Source organism: Suncus etruscus, chromosome 16 (assembly GCF_024139225.1).
Source record: "Suncus etruscus isolate mSunEtr1 chromosome 16, mSunEtr1.pri.cur, whole genome shotgun sequence".
Taxonomy (NCBI): Eukaryota; Metazoa; Chordata; class Mammalia; order Eulipotyphla; family Soricidae; genus Suncus; species Suncus etruscus.
In genome coordinates, this window is record NC_064863.1 from 64,535,851 (window position 1) to 64,556,349 (window position 20,499).

At 41.5% G+C, this 20,499-nt stretch overlaps 1 protein-coding gene across 1 annotated transcript in view; it reads right to left on the reverse strand.

Moving 5' to 3' along the window:
• Positions 1–20,499, reverse strand: part of CDKL2 (cyclin dependent kinase like 2) — a 77,098-nt gene that overhangs the window by 44,807 nt on the left and 11,792 nt on the right. Inside the window, exons 3-6 of the mRNA XM_049789873.1 lie at positions 14,961–15,155; positions 8,428–8,606; positions 5,103–5,215; positions 3,098–3,237 (exon numbers count right to left, since the gene is read on the reverse strand). Coding sequence (XP_049645830.1) covers positions 3,098–3,237; positions 5,103–5,215; positions 8,428–8,606; positions 14,961–15,155 — 627 coding nt within the window. The remainder of the gene's footprint in view (positions 1–3,097; positions 3,238–5,102; positions 5,216–8,427; positions 8,607–14,960; positions 15,156–20,499) is intronic.

A 20,499-nucleotide genomic window follows, 5' to 3' on the forward strand; every position in this document is an offset into this window, starting at 1 on the left:
AAAGAGATAGAGTGAAGAAAAAGTCTGCTCCAGAGTCAGGGAGAGGAGAGGACATGGGGGAGGGCAGGAGGGAAACTGGGGACAGTAGTGGTGGGAAATGTGCACTGGAAAAGGGTACCTCGTATGTATGAAATTCAATCATGAAAAACTTTGTAACTGTGAAAAAGAAAACTGTAATATGCACAACCTTGTAAGCATGGTGCTTAAATAAATTTATTTAAAACAAACAAGTTAGGGCCCGGAGAGATAGCACAGCGGCGTTTGCCTTGCAAGCAGCCGATCCAGGACCAAAGGTGGTTGGTTCGAATCCTGGTGTCCCATATGGTTCCCCATGCCTGCCAGGAGCTATTTCTGAGCAGACAGCCAGGAGTAACCCCTGAGCACTGCTGGGTGTGGCCCAAAAACTAAGTTCAATATCCAGGTCCATACAGTCCCTCAGAATTGCTAAGGGCAACTACTTAAACACTTTACTAGGAACAGCTCCAAGGATCACTGGGTATAGCCCAAAACAACAATGAATGATCTTTTTTTATTATTATTATTATTATTATTATTATTATTAAGGCACTGTGATTTACAAAGTTATTCAAATAGTTTCAGGCATACAATATTAATATTCCAAAGCCAATCCTACCAAAAACTTTTTTCCCTCTGTTTTTAGGCCATACTCAGTAGTGCTTAGGGCTTACTCATGTCTCTGTGCTCAAAGTTCACTTCTAGAGGTGCTCTTGACCCTACTGGGTGCCAGTTATGCGCCACAGTCCACTGCATGCAAGACAGTTGCCCTACCACTGTACTACCTGCCAGAATCCAAACCACGACAGAATTACTTACTCCTGGTTCTGTACTCAGAGAACCTTGTTTGTGGGATTAGAGAACCATATGAGATTTAGGGGATTGAACCTGTGTTGGCAGCATATAAGAAGAGTGTACTACACACTGTACTACCACATCAGCCCTTTAATTTTATTTTAGGGGCTACTTACAGTGGTGTCAGGGGCCACTATCCAGTAGTGTTGGTTATGGAACAAGCAGTATTAGGGATCCAAATCAGGGTTAAGCACACATTAGGCATGTTCTGCCACTTAAAGTTAGTGGTTTAGGTATCAGGATGAAATCAGGTCCCCTCATACACAAGGAAGTGCTCGGAACAATATTCATGAGCCTTCTCTTGCTTAAATTATCTCTTTCAGTCCCAGGCCAGATTATGTTTTTTCCTTTTGGTTGGGAGAAGAGAGGGTTGGGCCACACCCAGAGGTGCTCAGGGGCTATTCCTGGCCCTTTAGTTAGAAGTGACCCCTAGGGGCCGGCGTGGTGGCATTAGAGGTAAGGTGTCTGCCTTGCGAGCACTAGCCTAGGACGGACCTAGGTTTGATCCCCGGCGTCCCATATGGTCCCCCCAGCCAGGCGCGATTTCTGAGCACATAGCCAGGAGTAACCCCTGAGTGTCACTGGGTGTGGCACAAAAAAAAAAAAAAAAAAAAAAAAAGAAGTGACCCCTGGACAATATTAAGCCAGGAATTCAAATGAAGATCAGAGGGATACAAGGCCTCTAGGCCAGATTTTTCAAAATATATTCTTTATATGAATAGATGATTCAAAACAGATCTTGTTCTGAATCGTAAGTACTACAAAAATAAAACAAGAAAGGATGCAAAGGATTGTTTTTAATTCCCATCTGGTGTACTTCCTTCCTTGGGGAGAGACAGCACAGCCAGCAGGGCATTTGCCTTGCATGCACCCACCTGGAAGGGACCCATTCCATTCCGGCATCCCATATCCCCTAGCCTGCTGGAGGTGATTTTTGAGTGCAGAAGCCAGGAGCAGACCCTGAGCACCTCTGGGTCTCAATCAATCAATCAATCAATCAATCAATCGTTTTTTTTTTTAAAAAGAAATTTTTAATATGGTCTAGAAACATAGTAGAACAGGTAAAGTGCTTGTCTTGTTTGCCGCTGAATTTCATTTCTGGTTTCTCATATGGTTCCCAAGCACCATCAAGAGTAATTTATAAGTGTAAAGACAGGAGTAACCACTGAGCATTGTGCTGGGTGTGGTGTTCTACACTTGAGGTGTTACAAGTGAAATAATATATTATCTTGGATTGGATTTGAAATATTGCAGGGGCCAGAAAGATAGCGTGGAGGTAGTGTGTTTGCCTTGCATGCAGAAGGACAGTGGTTCAAATCCCGGTATCTCATATGGTCCCCCGAGTCTGCCAGGAGTGATTTCTGAGCATGGAGCCAGGAATAGCCCCTGAGTATAGCTGGGTGTGACCCAAAAACCAAAAAAAAAAAAGAGAGAGAGAAAGAAAGAAATATCCCTCCCAACAAGGAAAATGACTCAAAGGTCTAGAAAGTATTCTTTGCATGGGGGAGGCCTGAGTTCCATCCCTAGCACCACATGACCTGAATATCACTGGATGTGGGCCTCTCCAAAACAAAACCTCTCCACCAAAAATCTTTGATGATAATGTGGATAGGTGAAGATTGTCAGAGAATCACAAGTCAGATGATAAGAATGTAAGGATTAATTATATTACTACTCTTTGTTTTCTTTTCTGCTTAATTATTTTTATTCTTGTTTGCCTGGTTTTAGTTTGTTTTTTCTTTTTGGACCACATCCAGCTGTACTCAGGTCTTACACCTATCTCTGCTCAGGAATCACTGCAGGTAAGGATCAGGGGGCCCATACAGGATGACAGGGATCAAAACTGGATCGGCTGCGTACAAAGCAAGTGCACCATCCGCTGTACTGTCATTCCCACCCCTCTAAGTTCTTTCTGACGTACAGAAATGTAAACACGGGGGCCGGAGAGATAGCATGGAGGTAAGGCATTTGCCTTTCATGCAGGAGGTCATCGGTTCAAGTCCGGGTGCCCCATATGGTCCCCCGTGCCTGCCAGGAGCAATTTCTGAGCCTGGAGCCAGGAATAACCCCTGAGAACTGCCAGGTGTGACCCAAAAACCACAAAAAAAAAAAAAAAAAGTAAACACTCGGGAAAATTTGCTTACCTAAAATGTCAACTAGAGGGAAAAAAACAAGTCTCCAAAGTATTAATTCCCTACTATAAAGTGAAAGGAAAGAGTATGATTACCTTTGCTAAGTCTATTACAACTTCAGAGAGCTTGGGATAGCGTCTCTCAAGAGATTCTATTTCTTTGATTTCAGGCAGTCTTGCTCCAGTAAATACAGGATTTTTATAAAACAGCTCCTGATGTCTTGGAATTAGATTACCTAGGAGGAGAAAAGCACACATTTCTGTCACTGTACATCATGATAAAAATGACAAGCAGGGGGGCCGGAGAGATAGCATGGAGATAAGGCATTTGTCTTGCATGCAGAAGGAAGGAGGTTCGAATCCCAGCATCCCATATGGTCTCCCGAGCCTGTCAGGAACAATTTCTAAGCATAGAGCCAGGAGTAATCCCTGAGCACTGCTGGGTATGACATAAAAACAAACGAACAAACAAAAAGACAAGCAGGAATATGGCATAGAGAATAAGAGTGTATGCAGAGTATACAGGAGCTCTGGTTTTAATCCTACCACTAGGTGAACCAATATTGCTGTCTCCAGCTCCAAGTAAAGAAATGACAGAGTCAAGCGATAGGGAGTAGAAAAAAAACAAGAATATAACATAGTTTATGAAGTTGGGACTTTCTCGGTCTTTAATGCAAAATTCAAGACAAATGCTTTTATTGTTGGGGCCATTAGCAGTCTTTGCTGTGGTTTTTGAAATAAGTCAACTGAAAGAAGTGAACATTCTTACTTCAAGTTATTTAAAAATCTTGCATGGCACTGCACATAAAACTAAAGCTATGAGGAAGCATAAGAAAGACAGTAAAGGATATCATGTTCTAAATTTAAATACCAGCACTCTTATTTCTAGCAAAACAGTGAAACTAGTAATATTTATGTGATTAAATATAATCTAGATTTATCAGTTCTACTGTTTAAGATTTTCTTTTTTTTTTTCTTTTTTTTTTAGGGCAGATCTGCTAAACTCAGGAATCACTCCTAGTGGATCTCAGGTACTGTGATTTGAGCACCTTAATTTTTTATTCTTCTATAATACCTACTTTGGTATAAAACATAATTTTAAATTCTGCTGTAAAAGTTATTGTATTATTTCTTGTCTTCCTAATGGAAACTTAATATTTAATAACTAAATAATAAACTAAATAATCCTGATATCTCCTCTTTTCTGTTTTATTTTGGTTTTGTGATACTAAGGATCAAGTCCAAGATGTCATACAAATTAAGACCAGTGAGTGAGTACTCTAACCACAGACCATCATCTCCAGTTCTCATTATTTCTATTTTGCAAATCTCATCTCCTAAAAGGAAGTCATATTTCAACAAATCTATTGTTAGTTATTGGAAAATTCTTTTCCAATTACTAACAATAATATACTCCAGTTTCTTTTCAGATCACACAAATCTTTCACCTCTTACCAAACACTAACAACAAAAGAAAACACTGGAACAAAATCCACTTTTGAAATCTGTCTCTCAATATGAAAGTGAGAATGAGGTTAAGTTGTGTTACTCTGGGCCCGGAGAGATAGCACAGCGGCGTTTGCCTTGCAAGCAGCCGATCCAGGACCAAAGGTGGTTGGTTCGAATCCCGGTGTCCCATATGGTCCCCCGTGCCTGCCAGGAGCTATTTCTGAGCAGACAGCCAGGAGTAACCGCTGAGCACTGCCGGGTGTGGCCCAAAAACCAAAAAGAAAAAAAAAGTTGTGTTACTCTAAATGCCCATAAACAAAATATAACCACTTGCATCTTCTTTAGATAAATGGCCAGTCTTTGCTCTTTGCCTTATCTGGAGGGAAACAGAATGGGGTGATGAGCATGAATAACTTCTCATGTCAGATAGGTATAATGTATATGTTATAATTAACTTCATATGTACATGAAGTTAAGGTATAATTAACTTCACATGTCAGATAGGTTGAATGAGGATGAAGAAGTAAATACATATACATGTGATTTTCTTATTTGCTCCTTAAAGTTATTCACTTGAAATTAAGCCAGTATCAGGTTTATAAAACCAATTCAAAATAGGGAAGAACTCCTAAATTTAAAATGCAGATCTTACCTAAACAGGTTGTAATATGATATAGTTGATCAATATCAGAATCTCCAGGAAAGAGAGGTTCCCCCATGAGCATTTCAGTTACCAGGCAGCCAATGGCCCACACATCAACTGCCCTGAAAGAAAGACAATGTGGCATAAATTCTGGTATTCCAATACATTTACAGTGACCAAATTTAATCTGCATATTATATTTGATACACTAGGTATTAAGAACAGAAGTAGTAAACCTAATATAAAAAGACATTTCCCTGTTCATGGGTGAATGGTGGAATACATTGTAAGACTGAAACTCAGGGGCCAGGCGGTGGCGCTGGAGGTAAGGTGCCTGCCTTGCTTGCGCTAGCCTAGGACGGACCGCGGTTCGATCCCCCGGCGTCCCATATGGTACCCCAAGCCAGGAGCGACTTCTGAGCTCATAGCCAGGAGTAACCCCTGAGCGTTACCGGGTGTGGCCCAAAAACCAAAAAAAAAAAAAAAGACTGAAACTCAATCATGAACAACTTTGTAATCACGTTGTTTAAATAAAAGGGGAAAAAAGACATTTTCCTAAAAACTTAAAATACTACTGCATTTACATGTTAGATTTCCAGAAAATTCAATCATGTGATATCAGAAGAAAAGGGTTTCTGAAAATCATAAGATTGATTTTGGGTATTTTATTCTAAAAATATTCAGATTTCCGTTTATAGCCTACTCTTGTTTAGACATAATTCCAAGACATTATTAAGTTTATCTCATGGCATGCTAAAAATAGAAGATAGTTGTTGGGGAAATGGACAATAACAAGGAAAACCAAAAGCTAATAGGGAGAACTGTCTTAAATATCAGTCATAATAATGCAAAGAAGATATATTGATATCATAAACCAGAGAGATAATAACTTGAAACTGCTTAAGGTCATAGCTGAATTATAAAATGGTACATAATTATAGTATAGTAATAAAATGAGAACTCAAAGCAATCAAGAAAATATTAAATGATCTATACTCTAAAGACAGAAAAATTATGGGGCTGAAATAACACAGTGGGTAGGGCATTTGCCTTGCATGCAGCCAATTTAAGATTAATCCTTGGCATCACATATGGTCCACCAAGCCTGCCAGGAGTCATTCTGTGCAAGGAGCACAGAACTAGGAATAACTCCTGAGCATTCCTGGGTGTGGCCATAAAGCAAAAGAGAAAGGAAGGAAGGAAGGAAGGAAGGAAGGAAGGAAGGAAGGAAGGAAGGAAGGAAGGAAGGAAGGAAGGAAGGAAGGAAGGAAGGAAGGAAGGAAGGAAAAAAGGAAGAAAGCAAGGAAGGAAGGAAGGAAGGAAGGAAGGGAGGGAGGGAGGGAGGAAGGGAGGGAAGGAAGGAGGGACGGAGGAAGGGAGGGAGGGACAGAGGGAGGGAAGAAATGAAGTGAAGAAGGAAGGAAGGAAAGAAGGAAAAGGAAGGAAGGAAAGAGAGGCAGGAAGGGAGGAAGGCAGGAAGGGAGGAAGGCAGGAAGGAAGGCAAACAGGAAGAAAGGCAGGCAGGAAGGAAGGAAGGGAGGGAAGGAGGGAGGAAAAAAGGAAGGTAGGGAGAGAGGGAGGGAGGGAAGAAGGAAGGGAAAGAGGGAGGGAGGGAAGAAAGGAAGGAAAGAGGGCCCAGAGAGATAGCACAGCGGTGTTTGCCTTGCAAGCAGCCAATCCAGGACCTAAGGTGGTTGGTTCAAATCCCGGTGTCCCATATGGTCCCCCGTGCCTGCCAGGAGCTATTTCTGAGCAGACAGCCAGGAGTAACCCCTGAGCATCACTGGGTGTGGCCCAAAAACCAAAAAAAAAAAAAAGAAAGAAAGAAAGGAAGGAAAGAAAGGAGGAAGGGAGGGAGGGAGGGGGGAAGGGAGGAAGGGAGAGAAGGGAGGAAGGGAGAAAGGGAAGGGGAGGGAGAAAGAAATAAAAAAGAAAAATATAGAAAGTAATTTATAAACATTTCTACCAAAATCATTAACTCTTTTGAAGAATGTACTTGTGAAGACAATTTAGGCTTCATAAACATTTTACTCTATTATTTTCTACTCCCAGCCTTTCCTATGCCACCTCAAATCATCCAAAATGTCACACTGAACAAATCAATGTCATTTTGTTTTTGCAGTAATTGATAGATCTTTTCCAACACACTATTAAAAATATTAAATCTAAACAGTGTTGGCGGGGATGTGGAGAGAAAGGAACTCTTATCCACTGCTGGTGGGAATGCCGTCTAGTTCAACCTTTATGGAAAGAGATATGGAGATTCCTCCAAAAACTGGAAATCGAGCTCCCATACGATCCAGCTATACCACTCCTAGGAATATACCCTAGGAACACAAAAATACAATACAAAAACTCCTTCCTTTACACCTATATTCATCGCAGCACTATTTACCATAGCAAGACTCTGGAAACAACCAAGATGCCCTTCAACAGATGAATGGCTAAAGAAACTGTGGTACATATACACAATGGATTATGCAGCTGTCAGGAGAGATGAAGTCATGAAATTTTCCTATACATGGATGTACATGGAATCTATTATGCTGAGTGAAATAAGTCAGAGAGAGAGAAAAACGCAGAATGGTCTCACTCATCTATGGGTTTTAAGAAAAATTAAAGATATTCTTGCAATTATAATTTTCAGACACAAAAGTGAAAGGAGCTGGAAGTTCCAGCTCACCTCAGGAAGCTCACCACAAAGAGTGATGAGTTTAGTTAGAGAAATAACTACATTTTGAACTGTCCTAATAATGAGAATGTATGAGGGAAATGGAAAGCCTGTCTAGAGTACAGGCGGGGGTCGGGTGGGGAGGAGGGAGATTTGGGACATTGGTGATGGGCATGTTGCACTGGTGATGGGCGGTGTTCTTTACATGACTGAAACCCAAACACTATCATGTATGTAATCAAGGTGTTTAAATAAAAAAATATGAAAAAAATATTAAATCTGGATCCGGAGACATAGCATGGAGGTAAAGTGTTTGCCTTTCATGCAGAAGGACGGTGGTTCGAATCCCGGCATCCTATATGGTCCCTTGTGCCTGCCAGGGGCTATTTCTGAGCATAGAGCCAGGATGGGTGTGACCCAAAAAAAATAAAACAAAAAAAAATTAAATCTATTTGATCTTCTTATTTTTAAGTCACTTTACCCATCTACACTTATTTCACAAGAATAAACACCAAAAATGTTTATACATCACTTCATAACATTCTCTAAACTCAATTCCTCTTTTTGGATTTGAGGTTTTTTTTTTAAACTATATTACAAACATTAAATAATATCATTAGGAGACTTAAGTCTGCCCTCACACACCCCTTTCTAGTGTCTTACTTGCCATACTTGACATCACCAACCAATAACTCAGGAGCTCTATACCATCGAGTCGCCACATAATCAGTATAAACCTCTCCAGGAGCTGCCAAGGTGCGTGCAAATCCAAAATCACATAACTTGACAACACCAGTCTGAGAAATTAATATATTCTCTGGCTTTATATCTCTGTGTATGATCTGGAAAAAAAAGTAGAATATAACATACACTGACATATCAATTTAAATAATTTTTTGAATACATGCCATGTGCAAGGTTCTGCTTTTACTTCTATCATGAATATAATTAAGAAAAAATAATAGGTAGAGCATTTGTCTTGCAAGCTGTTGACACCGGTTCGATCCCCCAGCATCCCATATAGTCCCCTAAACACTACCAAGAATAAGTCCTGAGTGCAAAGCCAGGAGTAATCCCTGAGCACTCCTGGGTTGTGGCCTAATCTCCCCCCAAAAGAACAAATCATCATTCCTAGCTTTAAGGAAACTGAGACCTAACTGAAAAAGAAACCAAATTCATGCTTTAAACTATTTTAAACTCCTGGGGGCTGGAGAGATAGCATGGAGGTAAGGCATTTGTCTTGCATGCTGAAGGTCGGTGGTTCAAATCCGGCATCCTATATGGTCCCCCAAGCCTGCCAGGAGCAATTTCTGAGGAACCCCTGAGCACTGCCGGGTGTGACCCCCCCCAAAAAAAAACTATTTAAACTCCAATATAGGGGCTATAGAAATAGTACAGTAGGCAAGGCATTTATCTTACACAGCCAACCTGGGTTTAAGCCCTGGCATCATCAATGATCCTCTGTGCATCACAAGCACAGAGCCAGAGTAAGCCCTGGGCACTGGGAGGTATGGCCCATCCCATTAAAAAAATTCAATATGACAAGTAAATATATATTATTGATTACTAAAACAACTGCTCTGTCAATGGTAGCTCCTCAAATTAAGAGTAAAGCTATCGTTGAGGATTGAGGTAGTTAAGGAAGTTTTATGTTAGGGGTGAGCTCTAAAACAGGTCGTAAGTACTAAGTATGACCTATATGCATAATATATCAATAAAAAAATCTAAGAGGCTGGAGTAATAGGACAGTGGTAGGGCATTTGCCTTGCATGCAGCTGACCCAGGACGCACCTGGGTTCTATCCAGCATCCCATATGGTTCCCTGAGCCAGGAGCAATTTCTGAGCATATAGCCAGGAGTAACCCCTAAGCTTCACCAAGTGTGGCCCAAAAACAAATAAAAAAAGAAAAGAGGGCCCAGAGAGATAGCACAGCGGCGTTTGCCTTGCAAGCAGCTGATCCAGGACCTAAGGTGGTTGGTTCGAATCCCGGTGTCCCATATGGTCCCCCGTGCCTGCCAGGAGCTATTTCTGAGCAGACAGCCAGGAGTAACCCCTGAGCATCGCCGGGTGTGGCCCAAAAATTTAAAAAAAGAAAAAAAGAAAAAAAAAAGAAAAGAAAAGACATTTTAAGGGAATGGATCAAGGAAGCATGATTCCATAACCCAAAACATAAAAGTCTAAAAATAAATTTGGGGGCGGGGTCCTACACCCAGGAGTGTTTAGGGATTACTCATTGCACTGCATTTAGGTATCACTTCAGGTGGTGGTTGGGAGACCATATGTGGTATGGGGATGGAACTGTAATCAGCAACATGCAAGGTAAACATGTTGATACTTATATTATCTCTCCGTCTCTGAGAAAGAATTGATTTTGATGGAATAATTAGTTATTCAATTTTAGTCACATGAACTTTTGGATGGATTGTTGAGTGCCTGTCCATGTGGAAGTGATCATCAGGCAATTAGTTAGACAAGATCAGTGGCTAATATTTCTTTCTTTTTGGAGGGGCCACACCCAGAGGTGCTCAGGGGTTACTCCTAACTCTGTTCGCAGGAGTTATTCCTGGCAGTATTCAAGGAACCATATGGAATATCAAGAATCAAACCTTGATCATCATATGCAAGACAAATGCCCTACTAGTTCTGCTATTGCTCCAGTTACAGTGACGAGTATTTCTAAAGGAGATATGGGAGAGGGAAAGAGTATGCTGTGATAAAGATAATAAATATAAATGAAGAAAATTTTTCTAAAAACAGGCAAAATATGTGGCACAGCTTAGTTCCCAAATTTAGGTAAATTGCATTTTTTTATAATTAAACACATAATTCATTTAAAACTCTTGCAAAAGAGTGATAACCTAAATGACAATTTTTCATTGCTAAACATTTTGCAGAGGTAATAATAACATTTTTCAGAGGTAATAATAACTGGTTACATTCTAGACATCACAGGCGATGACACAAGGTAAGTCCCACAGATAGGCTGTAGTACGAAGAAGTGATTTCAGTATAGTTACAGATGATTCAGTCTTTCTGAGGTCTGTTTTCCCTTCCCTTCATCACAGGTAGTTGAATTAAGTAATTGTTATGCTCCCTCTGGACTCAAATACTCTGTAATTTTCAATGACAACAGCAGAACTTAAGCACAGGTGAGGTGAGTAGAACCTGTCATTGAAGACATTGAAGACGTGGGTGGCCAGAAAAGTTTTTGAAAAAAGGTAGCGTCTGAGATGATACAGCAATACTAGATATTACCTAAATAAATAATCATGCCTGGCAATTTTAGCAAAAATGTTGCTTAGGTATCTACAAATACCTCCTAATGCCCTATATCCATTGGGTAAAACTTGAAGTAACTGAACCTTAAATTAGATTTTAATATGCATATTCAGTTTATGAAAGAATTTAAATGTTATGTTTTTCTGTTTGTATTTTGTTTTGTCTTTGAAGCCATATTCAGATATTCTCAGGGGGCCACTCCAGTTTTGTGCTGAGAGATTTGACCTGGCCTCCTTCATACAAAGCATGTATTCAGACCATTAAGTTCTCTCTCCGGCCTTTAAATGCTACATTGCGTTGATGTGCTTTGACAGTAGATGTAAATAAATTATTATTATTATGTTGTTGTTAGTTGGTTAGTTTTGGTTTTTAGGCCACCCCCCGCAGTACTCAGGGCTTACTCCTGGCTCTGTGCTCAGAAATCGCTCCTGGCAGACTCAGTAACCAAATGGGATGCTGGGAATCAAACCTGGGTCTGTCCCAGGTCAGCTGTATGCAAGGCATTAGCTCTATCACCGTGCTATGGCTCCTGCCCTTAAATAAATTATTTGGGTTGAGGAGATAGTACAGCAAGTAGGGAACTTGCCTTGCATACAGCTGACTGGGGTTCAATTCCAGTACTTCATATAGTCTCTTAAATCTTACTATGAGTAATCCCTAAGTGCTGAGCCAGGATAGATCCTGAGCACTGCTGGGTGAAGCCCCCAAAAGCAAAAAAACCAACCAACCAAAAAAAAAAAATCTCAAAAAAGTAAACAAATATTAAACTAAATTAATGAGGGGCCAGAGTGATATCACAGTGGGTAGTGTCTTAGCCCTGCACAGGGCTGACCTGTGTTTGATCCCCAACATCCCATATGATCCCTGGCCTGCCAGGAGTAACTTTTGAGTGCAGAGTGTCATCTGGTGTGGTCCAAAAACCAAAAACCAAACTAGCAAACGAAAAAATTATCTAAATGATATGCACAACTGGAAATTAAAATGTAAGTATATCAATGTTGGCAACTTATTTTCAATACAAAAATAAACAATACAGGGGCACAGTGATAGGGCATTTGCCTTGCACGTGGCCAACCCAGGATGAATGGTGGTTCGAATTCCAGCATCCCATATGGTCCCCTGTGCCTGCCTGGGGCATTTCTGAGTGCAGAGCCAGGAGTACCCCCTGAGCACCGTCGGGTGTGACCCAAAAACAAAAACAAATAAACAACACAGATGAATAAATAAATGGGCAAAGATATTATTAAATATAAGAAAATGCTAAGATGGCGTTTGGCAGCCTCCGCCATGCCAAAGGCTGCTTTAACCAGGCCTAGGAAGGGGTGCGGGACATGGGTCGCCCCAGCACCCCCCTACCTCCTTCCTCAATACTCCAGGGCTTTGCCTGGCCACATGGCTGGACAAGCCAGCGAGGTGGGTCCCTTGGAGGAGTTTATTGGTTTTCCTAGGTTTTCCCCATTTCCCTCCCGCCTCCAAAGGGAGGGTCTGGGGGTGGGGGTTCTGATCTTCCAGCCTTCTGGCTCGGGCAGGATCTCTTTTCTTCCTGGGAGCCGAGTCGCTCGGAGGCCTTGCCAGCATGGCATTTGGCAGCCCTCCACCATGCCAAAAGCTGCTTTAACCAGGCCTAGGAAGGGGTGCGGGACATGGGTCACAATAGGTTCTGGCATTGGGACTTATCAGGGAAGTTTCCTTATTAAACCTGTCCATTGTGAAACCGTGCGGGGAACATTATAAGAAATATATGGATATCATTGTGTTTCATCTGCTTGTCATTATCTGAACGCTGTCCAGGAGCTCGTTTTATTCCTTTACTCCCTCACTCCCATCTCTTGTTACCCCACATTTAACCATTTTCTGTACTAATGATTTTTGTTTTGGCCAAGGTGGATTACATATCTTTCACTGTAATTTTTGGGTGGAGTCTGAAGTTTCAGCAGGCAACTCCTCACGGCAAGGTTCCATACTGTAGGCTTTTTTGCCAAGATAAGGTGAAGATGCAGCCTCTGCTGCCCCCCACAGCCTTCTCTCTCCTTCCTCTCCGTCCCCAGGGTTATTCCTGGACACCTGCTCAGGGTCCCAGCAAGTGGGTTTCAGTGAGGTGCAATTTAAAAGAGACCCCAGGCTTCCTTGTTCCTGCAAGGGGCTGGGAGGGGACTGCTGAACTTTCAACTTCCAGCAATTAGGAAGCAAAAGCCTCTGGGGGATTCGGAAGCTTCAGCAGGCAACAAGGGGAGGACATGGCTCCATGCTCTGTTCGCTTGTCCAATCACAGGCCAAAGTGGTGTCTCAGAAACACCCCCAACCTCTTGACTATTTCTGAAACATAAAAAGGTCACGTGTATCTCCTTTGTATATCTCAGATGTATTCCCTTAACATCTATAACTCTTTTCGAATATCCTCATATAGTGACAATTTTGCCCAATGGATTTGTAATTTGATTGTGTGATTTTCCCCCTTTGAGATCTGTTTTATAAGCAACACTGGTAGAAAAGAATATCTGTATAGATTTCATTTTTGAATCAAGTTACGGGGAATGTTGGACTTTATTCGTAGGCCCCCAGATGCACCAACAATATCGTGTGGCATTGCTTCTCTTTTGCATAGGCACATTAAAATGGGAAAATAATACAAATGCAAACAAGTTCTTATTTAATAGAGATGGGAACACAAATTTGGTAATGTAATTAGGCCTTTTACCCTGAACATTGGCATAATGATTTAGCTCAGGCCTCAGAAGAATGGGCATCGCCCACACACACCTGAACAATGGATACCATCTATAGAAACAACCACAATTGTCTATAACATTACCAGGATCCGAAGCCTCTACCAGGAAAGACCTACCACTGCTTTGGCATTGACTTACTCCAAAGAGTGCTCCCAACACCAAGACGACTCAGCAACAGTTGCATGCAGGGCAGATTGCTCCGCATTTAATGGTATGCTGAAACTAGAGGATGTTCCACATCAGCCTGACATCATGAAAGAAATGCACAGAATCCAGAGTCTTTAAATATAAGAATCTGATGCCAACAATAGCTAAAGTGTGAAAAAGTTTCACCGGGAACTTGAGAATGATTGGAGTTGGACGGACTGGTATGCCTGGAACCCAGAGTCTGTCTTATGCCAATAAACTTCTGGGGTGAGGCCTTTTTGTAATCAGGTCAAGGATTTTTTTTTTCCATTTTCCCCATTTTTCTGGACCTATGCAAACAACGGCAACTGCCACTATCACACCTTTACTATATTTTTTTTACTCTTATCCTTTAAGAAAAAAAATACAACTTACTGATCTTAAAAACAAATAACTGTAGTAGAATATCTCAAATATAGGCAGGGGATGGGAAGGGGGAGAGGGTAATGTTACACTGGTGAAGGGGGGTGTTCTGGTTATGACTGTAACCCAAATATGATCATGTTACTTAAGTAAAAAATATATTTAAAAAAAAAGAAAATGCTAACAAATATGAAACTTGGAAGAAAGGTTTATGGATATTTGTTACTCCCCTCCCCCAACTTCCTGTTTTGTTCATCTTGAGAAGCAGACCTGCCCACATCTGGGAGGGGTATTTGGCCACCTCTCCCAATCAAACCTCTCTCAATCCTCCCGCTGAATCTCTCCCAATCTCTATCTCCTGCCCCTCAGGCAACCCCTTCCTTAGCAACCACAGAACCCTCCCAGATGTGGGCAGGTCTGCCTCTCAAGGTGAGCAAAGCAGGATTTGGGGGAATATTCATCATAAACTCTCAAATTCCACCCTGATCTGAAAGTTTGAAAATTGATAATATCAAAGTGACATCACTTATTAAAATTATTTTACTGAATTTTACTTTAAAAAGTATTTCATTGAATTAATTGATTGGCATCTGTAGTGTCAACGCTTAGAAAAATAATTATTTAAACTAAATACTTACATTATGACTATGACAAAATCCAATTCCATTGATAATCTGAAACAAATACTTTTGGACAAGTTGATAGTCTAGTCCATTTGGAAAGAGCTCCAAATCATCAAGCATTGTATGGTCAACAAATTCAAAGACTAGGTACCATCGTTTTTTCTTCTTACATACTTCCAACAGATTCACCAAGTTTTCATGTCTGAGTTGCTGTTATTAAAAAGGCAGAATTATTTTTAGAAAACTAAATTATTAGCAATAAATCATCATCTGAAAAGATCTTACATAGAAAATTAAAATGTGGGCACAGCGGTGTTTGCCTTGCAAGCAGCCAATCCAGGATCAAAGGTGGTTGGTTTGAATCCCGGTGTCCCATATGGTCCCGCGTGTCTGCCAGGAGTAACCCCTGAGCAACGCTGGGTGTGGCCCAAAAACCAAAAAAAAAAAAAAAAAATTAAAATGTGTAAGAAATATAACTTGTTTAAATTATTGTATAGCTTTTAAATTATAGTTGAGAGATCATAATGCTCCGTTACCCTCTCAGAGAATACAACAAAATCAATAGAAAAGGAAAATAACTCTACTTTGAACATTCAGATAATTTATTGGACAAAATGAAGGCTGTTGAATATTCAAGTTATTAGATAACTGGTGCAAGTGTTTCTTGTTGCTATCAAAGTAACTGTACTTGTATTTTGAAGACAGTGTTTATTCATAAACACTTTTGTGGTTGGACACTTCAACTTGTATTCAGTTTGATATTTCATTCAATGATGTTTCCACCATTGATGTTTCCATTTTTCAACTATTAGATTGTTCAGCAAATTTCTTGCACAATCTATGTTTCTTTATTCCTTATGCTTGGATTAAACAAGACTATAAAATCCACATCTTTAATTCATGGCCTAGAAAATCATAATAATTACAAGTGTGTTGCATATTTACATAAATATTTACCACATTAAGTAGTCTGATTCACAACAACCTTGTGAAATAGAGAAGATGATATTGTTTGTAGTTTCTGAATGAACTAATATTGGGTTTTTTTGTTTTGTTTTGTTTTGTTTTGGGCCCACACCCAGTGGAACTCAGGAGTTATTCCTAGTTCAGTGCTTAAGAATATAACTTGTAAGGGGCTGGAGAGATAGCATGGAGGTAAGGCATTTGCCTTTCATGCAGAAAGTCGTTGGTTCAAATCCCAGCAACCCATATGGTCCCCCATGCCTGGCAGGAATAACCCCTGAGTACTGCTGGCTGTGACCCAAAAAACAAACAAACAAACAAAAAAAGAATATAACTTGTTAACGATATGTAAGCCACTATGATTAAAATAAAAACCATTAAAAAGAAAAAAAAAAAGAATATAACTTGTTTATATTCCAAGCACTCCTAGAGGTGCTTGGGACCATATAGGATGCCAAGGATCGAACTCCAGTTGGTTGTGTGCAAGGCAAATGCTCCACCCGCTGTGCTACCACTCCAGCCTCTGATACTGTATTTAAAAATATTTTCATTAAGATACTGATACCATGGGACCGGAGAGATAGCATGGAGGTAAGGCGTTTGCTTTGCATACAGAAGGGCGGTGGTTCAAATCCCGGTATCCTATATGGTCCCCCGAGCCTGCCAGGAGCGATTTCTTTTTTTTTTTTTTTTTTTTTGGTTTTTAGGTCACACCCGGCGTTGCTCAGGGGTTACTCCTGGCTGTCTGCTCAGAAATAGCTCCTGGCAGGCACGGGGGACCATCTAGGACACCGGGATTTGAACCAACCACCTTTGGTCCTGGATCGGCTGCTTGCAAGGCAAACGCCGCTGTGCTATCTCTCCGGGCCCCCAGTAGCGATTTCTGAGCATAGAGCCAGTAGTAACCCCTGAGCGCTGCCGGGTGTGACCCAAAAAAAAAAAATTACTGATACCACACTATGTTCCAGCACTAATTGCACCACCAACTTTTCAACTTTTCTCCACTTGGATCCCAGGTTCCCTCCACTCTCACCCTCCAGCCTGCCTCATTGAAATTAACTCCATGTTGAGGAAACAAAGTGAAGTTTATGAACTCAACCCACAACAAAGGAGTAGTAGTCAAGGTCAAGCAGATTGTAGGAAGAGATTAGAAGATCATCATGGGGGCCGGAGAGATAGCATGGAGGTAAGGTGTTTGCCTTTCATGCAGGAGGTCATCGGTTCAAATCCCGGAGTCCCATATGGTCCCCCATGCCTGCCAGGAGCAGTTTCTGAGCATGGAGCCAGGAGTAACACCTGAGCACTGCCGGGTGTGACCCAAAAACTACCAAAAAAAAAAAAAAAAGAAAGAAATCATGGGCCGGGCGGTGGCGCTAGAGGTAAGGTGCCTGCCTTGCCTGCGCTAGCCTAGGACGGACCTGGTTTGATCCCTCGGCGTCCCATATGGTCCCCCAAGCCAGGAGCGACTTCTGAGCGCATAGCCAGGAGTAACTCCTGAGCATTGCCGGGTGTGGCCCAAAAACCAAAAAAAAAAAGAAGATCATCATGACAACAGAGTAGGAAAACTAGAGTTCCCCAAAGGTGGTGATAAACTCTGAAAAAAAAAAAAAAGCAAATATATAAGTCCTTTTAAAAAAAGAAATCTAAATCCTTTTATATAACAACACGGAGAATGAGCTGTCAGTGAAAGTAAAGCTTGACACCCAAGGAACAGGGGATCATGCAGAAACTCATTTGCTGAAAGCTTTCAATGAGGAAGAATGGAAGCACAGGAGTTCACTATGAACAAATCTACAACTTCCAATTTCAGAGCAACTGAGAATAACAAAATTCTAAATCCCACACTCAGACTTCCATGTAAATAATAGTAGAACTATGAGATATTCTTCTGGACCTCAAAACTCCTACCAATAACTAGACTAAAAAGGGTTCACTTAGTTACAATATAAAAAGAAAAATATTTTAAAGAAGGGGCCAGAGAAATAACACAATGGTGAGGGTGTCTGCCTTGCACAAGGTTTAATCCTTGGAGCCCCATATAGTCTTTCCTTGAGTAAGTCCTGGGGGGGGAGAGAGAGAGAGAGAGAGAGAGAGAGAGAGAGAGAGAGAGAGAGAGAGAGAGAGAGAGAGAGAGAGAGAGAGAGAGAGAGAAGAGAAGAGAAGAGAAGAGAAGAGAAGAGGAGAGGGGAGGAGGGGAGGGGAGTTAAGAGGGGGAGGGAAGGGATGGAAGGGAGAGAAGGGGGGAGAAGAAAGGAGAGGAGGGGGGAAGGCAGGAAAGGGGGAGGAGAGGGGAGAAGAGGGGAGAGACAAGAAGAGGAGAGGAGAGAAGAGGAGGGGGAGGGAGGGGTGGAGAGGGGAGGAGAGGGAAAGGGGGAAGGGAGGAGAAAAGAGGAGAGGGGAGGAGAAGAAAAGAGGGGAAAGGAGAGGAGAGGGGAGGGGAGAGGAGGGAGGGGAGAGGAGGGAGAGGAGAGGGGAATAGAAGGGAGAAGAGGGGAGAGGAGAAGAGAAGAGAAGAGAAGAGAAGAGAAGAGAAGAGAAGAGAAGAGAAGAGAAGAGAAGAGAAGAGAAGAGAAGAGAAGAGAGGGAGAAGAGAGAAGGGAGGGAGAGGAAAGGAGAGGAGGGGAGGGGCAGGCAGGGAAGAGGAGAGGAGAAGAAAGGAGAGGAGGGGAGGGGAGGAGAGGGAGGGGAAAGGAGAGAGAAAAGGGGAGGAGAGGGGAGGGGAGAGAGGAAGGGAATAGAGAGGAGGGAAGAAGAGGGGAAAATAGAAGAGAGGGGAGGAGAGGGGAAGGGAGGGGAAAGAAAAGGAGAGGGGAGGAGAGGAGGGGAGAGGAGAGGAGAGGAGGGGAGAGTAAAGAAGGAGAGAGGAGAGAAGACAGGAGAGGAGAGGAGGGGAGAGGAGGAGAGGGGAGGGAGGGGAGAGGAGAGAGAAGAGGAAAAAGGATAAGAAAAGGAAAAAAACAAGCAAGAGAAAACTAAATCTATTTTAATATTCTATACAAAAAATCAAAAAAGGAAATAAAATAAAAAGATTAACACACGGGCCCGGAGAGATAGCACAGCGATGTTTGCCTTGCAAGCAGCCGATCCAGGACCTAAGGTGGTTGGTTCGAATCCCGGTGTCCCATATGGTCTCCCGTGCCTGCCAGGAACTATTTCTGAGCAGACAGCAGAAGTAACCCCTGAGCGCTGCCGGGTGTGACCCAAAAAAAAAAAAAAAGATTAGCACACACAAGAATCCCTTTTAAAGAGAAACAACTTGTAATATAGCTCTTAAGATCTCAAGAAAGCAAATTCATAAATAAAATTGCCATTCAAGCAGAAGACAGAGAAAAATATTTGAACATAAAAGTGGTTCCATTAGTATAAATATAAAAGGTGAATTTGGGGGGGTCACATCCTTTGGCGCTCAGGGGTTACTCCTGGTTCTGCGCTCAGAAATGGCTCCTGGCGGGCACAGGGGACCATGTGAAGTGCCAGAATTCAAACCACTATTCGCCCTGAATCTGCTGCATGCAAGGCAAACAGCCCTACTGCCATGCTATCTCTCCAGCCCCAAAAGGAGAATATTTAAATCCCAACAATGAACAAATATTACTAACAAATGACATACACAAAAGGAAGATGCAGACAAGCTGATAGTGTATGCATGCTGATTTGTCAGTGGACTAAAATAGTTTTTTTTACCTAAAAAGTTTAATTACAATATTCTAATTATATTTACAGATTTAATGGTAATCACCAACAGCAATTAGATGGTAGGTGGGAGGAATAGAAGAGAAAGAGAAATACAATAAATATTTTCAAAACACTAAGTACATAGTGGTATTGGTGCTGAAGCATTGAATGCCTGAAATGTATATGAACATCTTAGTAAACACAGTGTTGAAAAAAAAGTAGGGAAGAAAAAGACTAGTATAACAACTAGCACAACTGAAAGCTCTTACAAATTACCAAAGGAAACACATCAATATTAAAAAAAAATTTAGATTATGGGCCCGGAGAGATAGCACAGCGGCGTTTGCCTTGCAAGCAGCCGATCCAGGACCAAAGGTGTTTGGTTCGAATCCCGGTGTCCCATATGGTCCCCGTGCCTGCCAGGAGCTATTTCTGAGCAGACAGCCAGGAGTAACCCCAGAGCGCCGCCGGGTGTGGAGGACCAAAAACCAAAAAAAAAAAAAAAAATTTAGATTACAAGAATCAAAATAGATAGAACAGAGAGTTAAATGTTTTTGTTTTTGTACACAGCTTACCCAGACCCAATTCCCAGCACCCCAGACGGTCTCCCAACCCCCTACCAAGAGTGATCCTTTAGTATAAAGCTAGAGCATTGCCTGGTATAGCCTCTCCAAAATAAAATAAAACAAAAGTAAATGAATATAATTTTTCAGAGGAATAAATATGATAAGAGAGGTTGTTAATGAAGGATATAAACGAATACCTGATACAAAGGTGGATAAAAATATATTTAAATGTTATTGCATATGTAAATGTTACTGTTCCAAAATTAAAATAGACAGAAAAAAAGGGCTAGCTAGTACAGCATGTGAAATGTAATTCCCGGTACAACATATAATCCCCTAAGTCTCTCTTG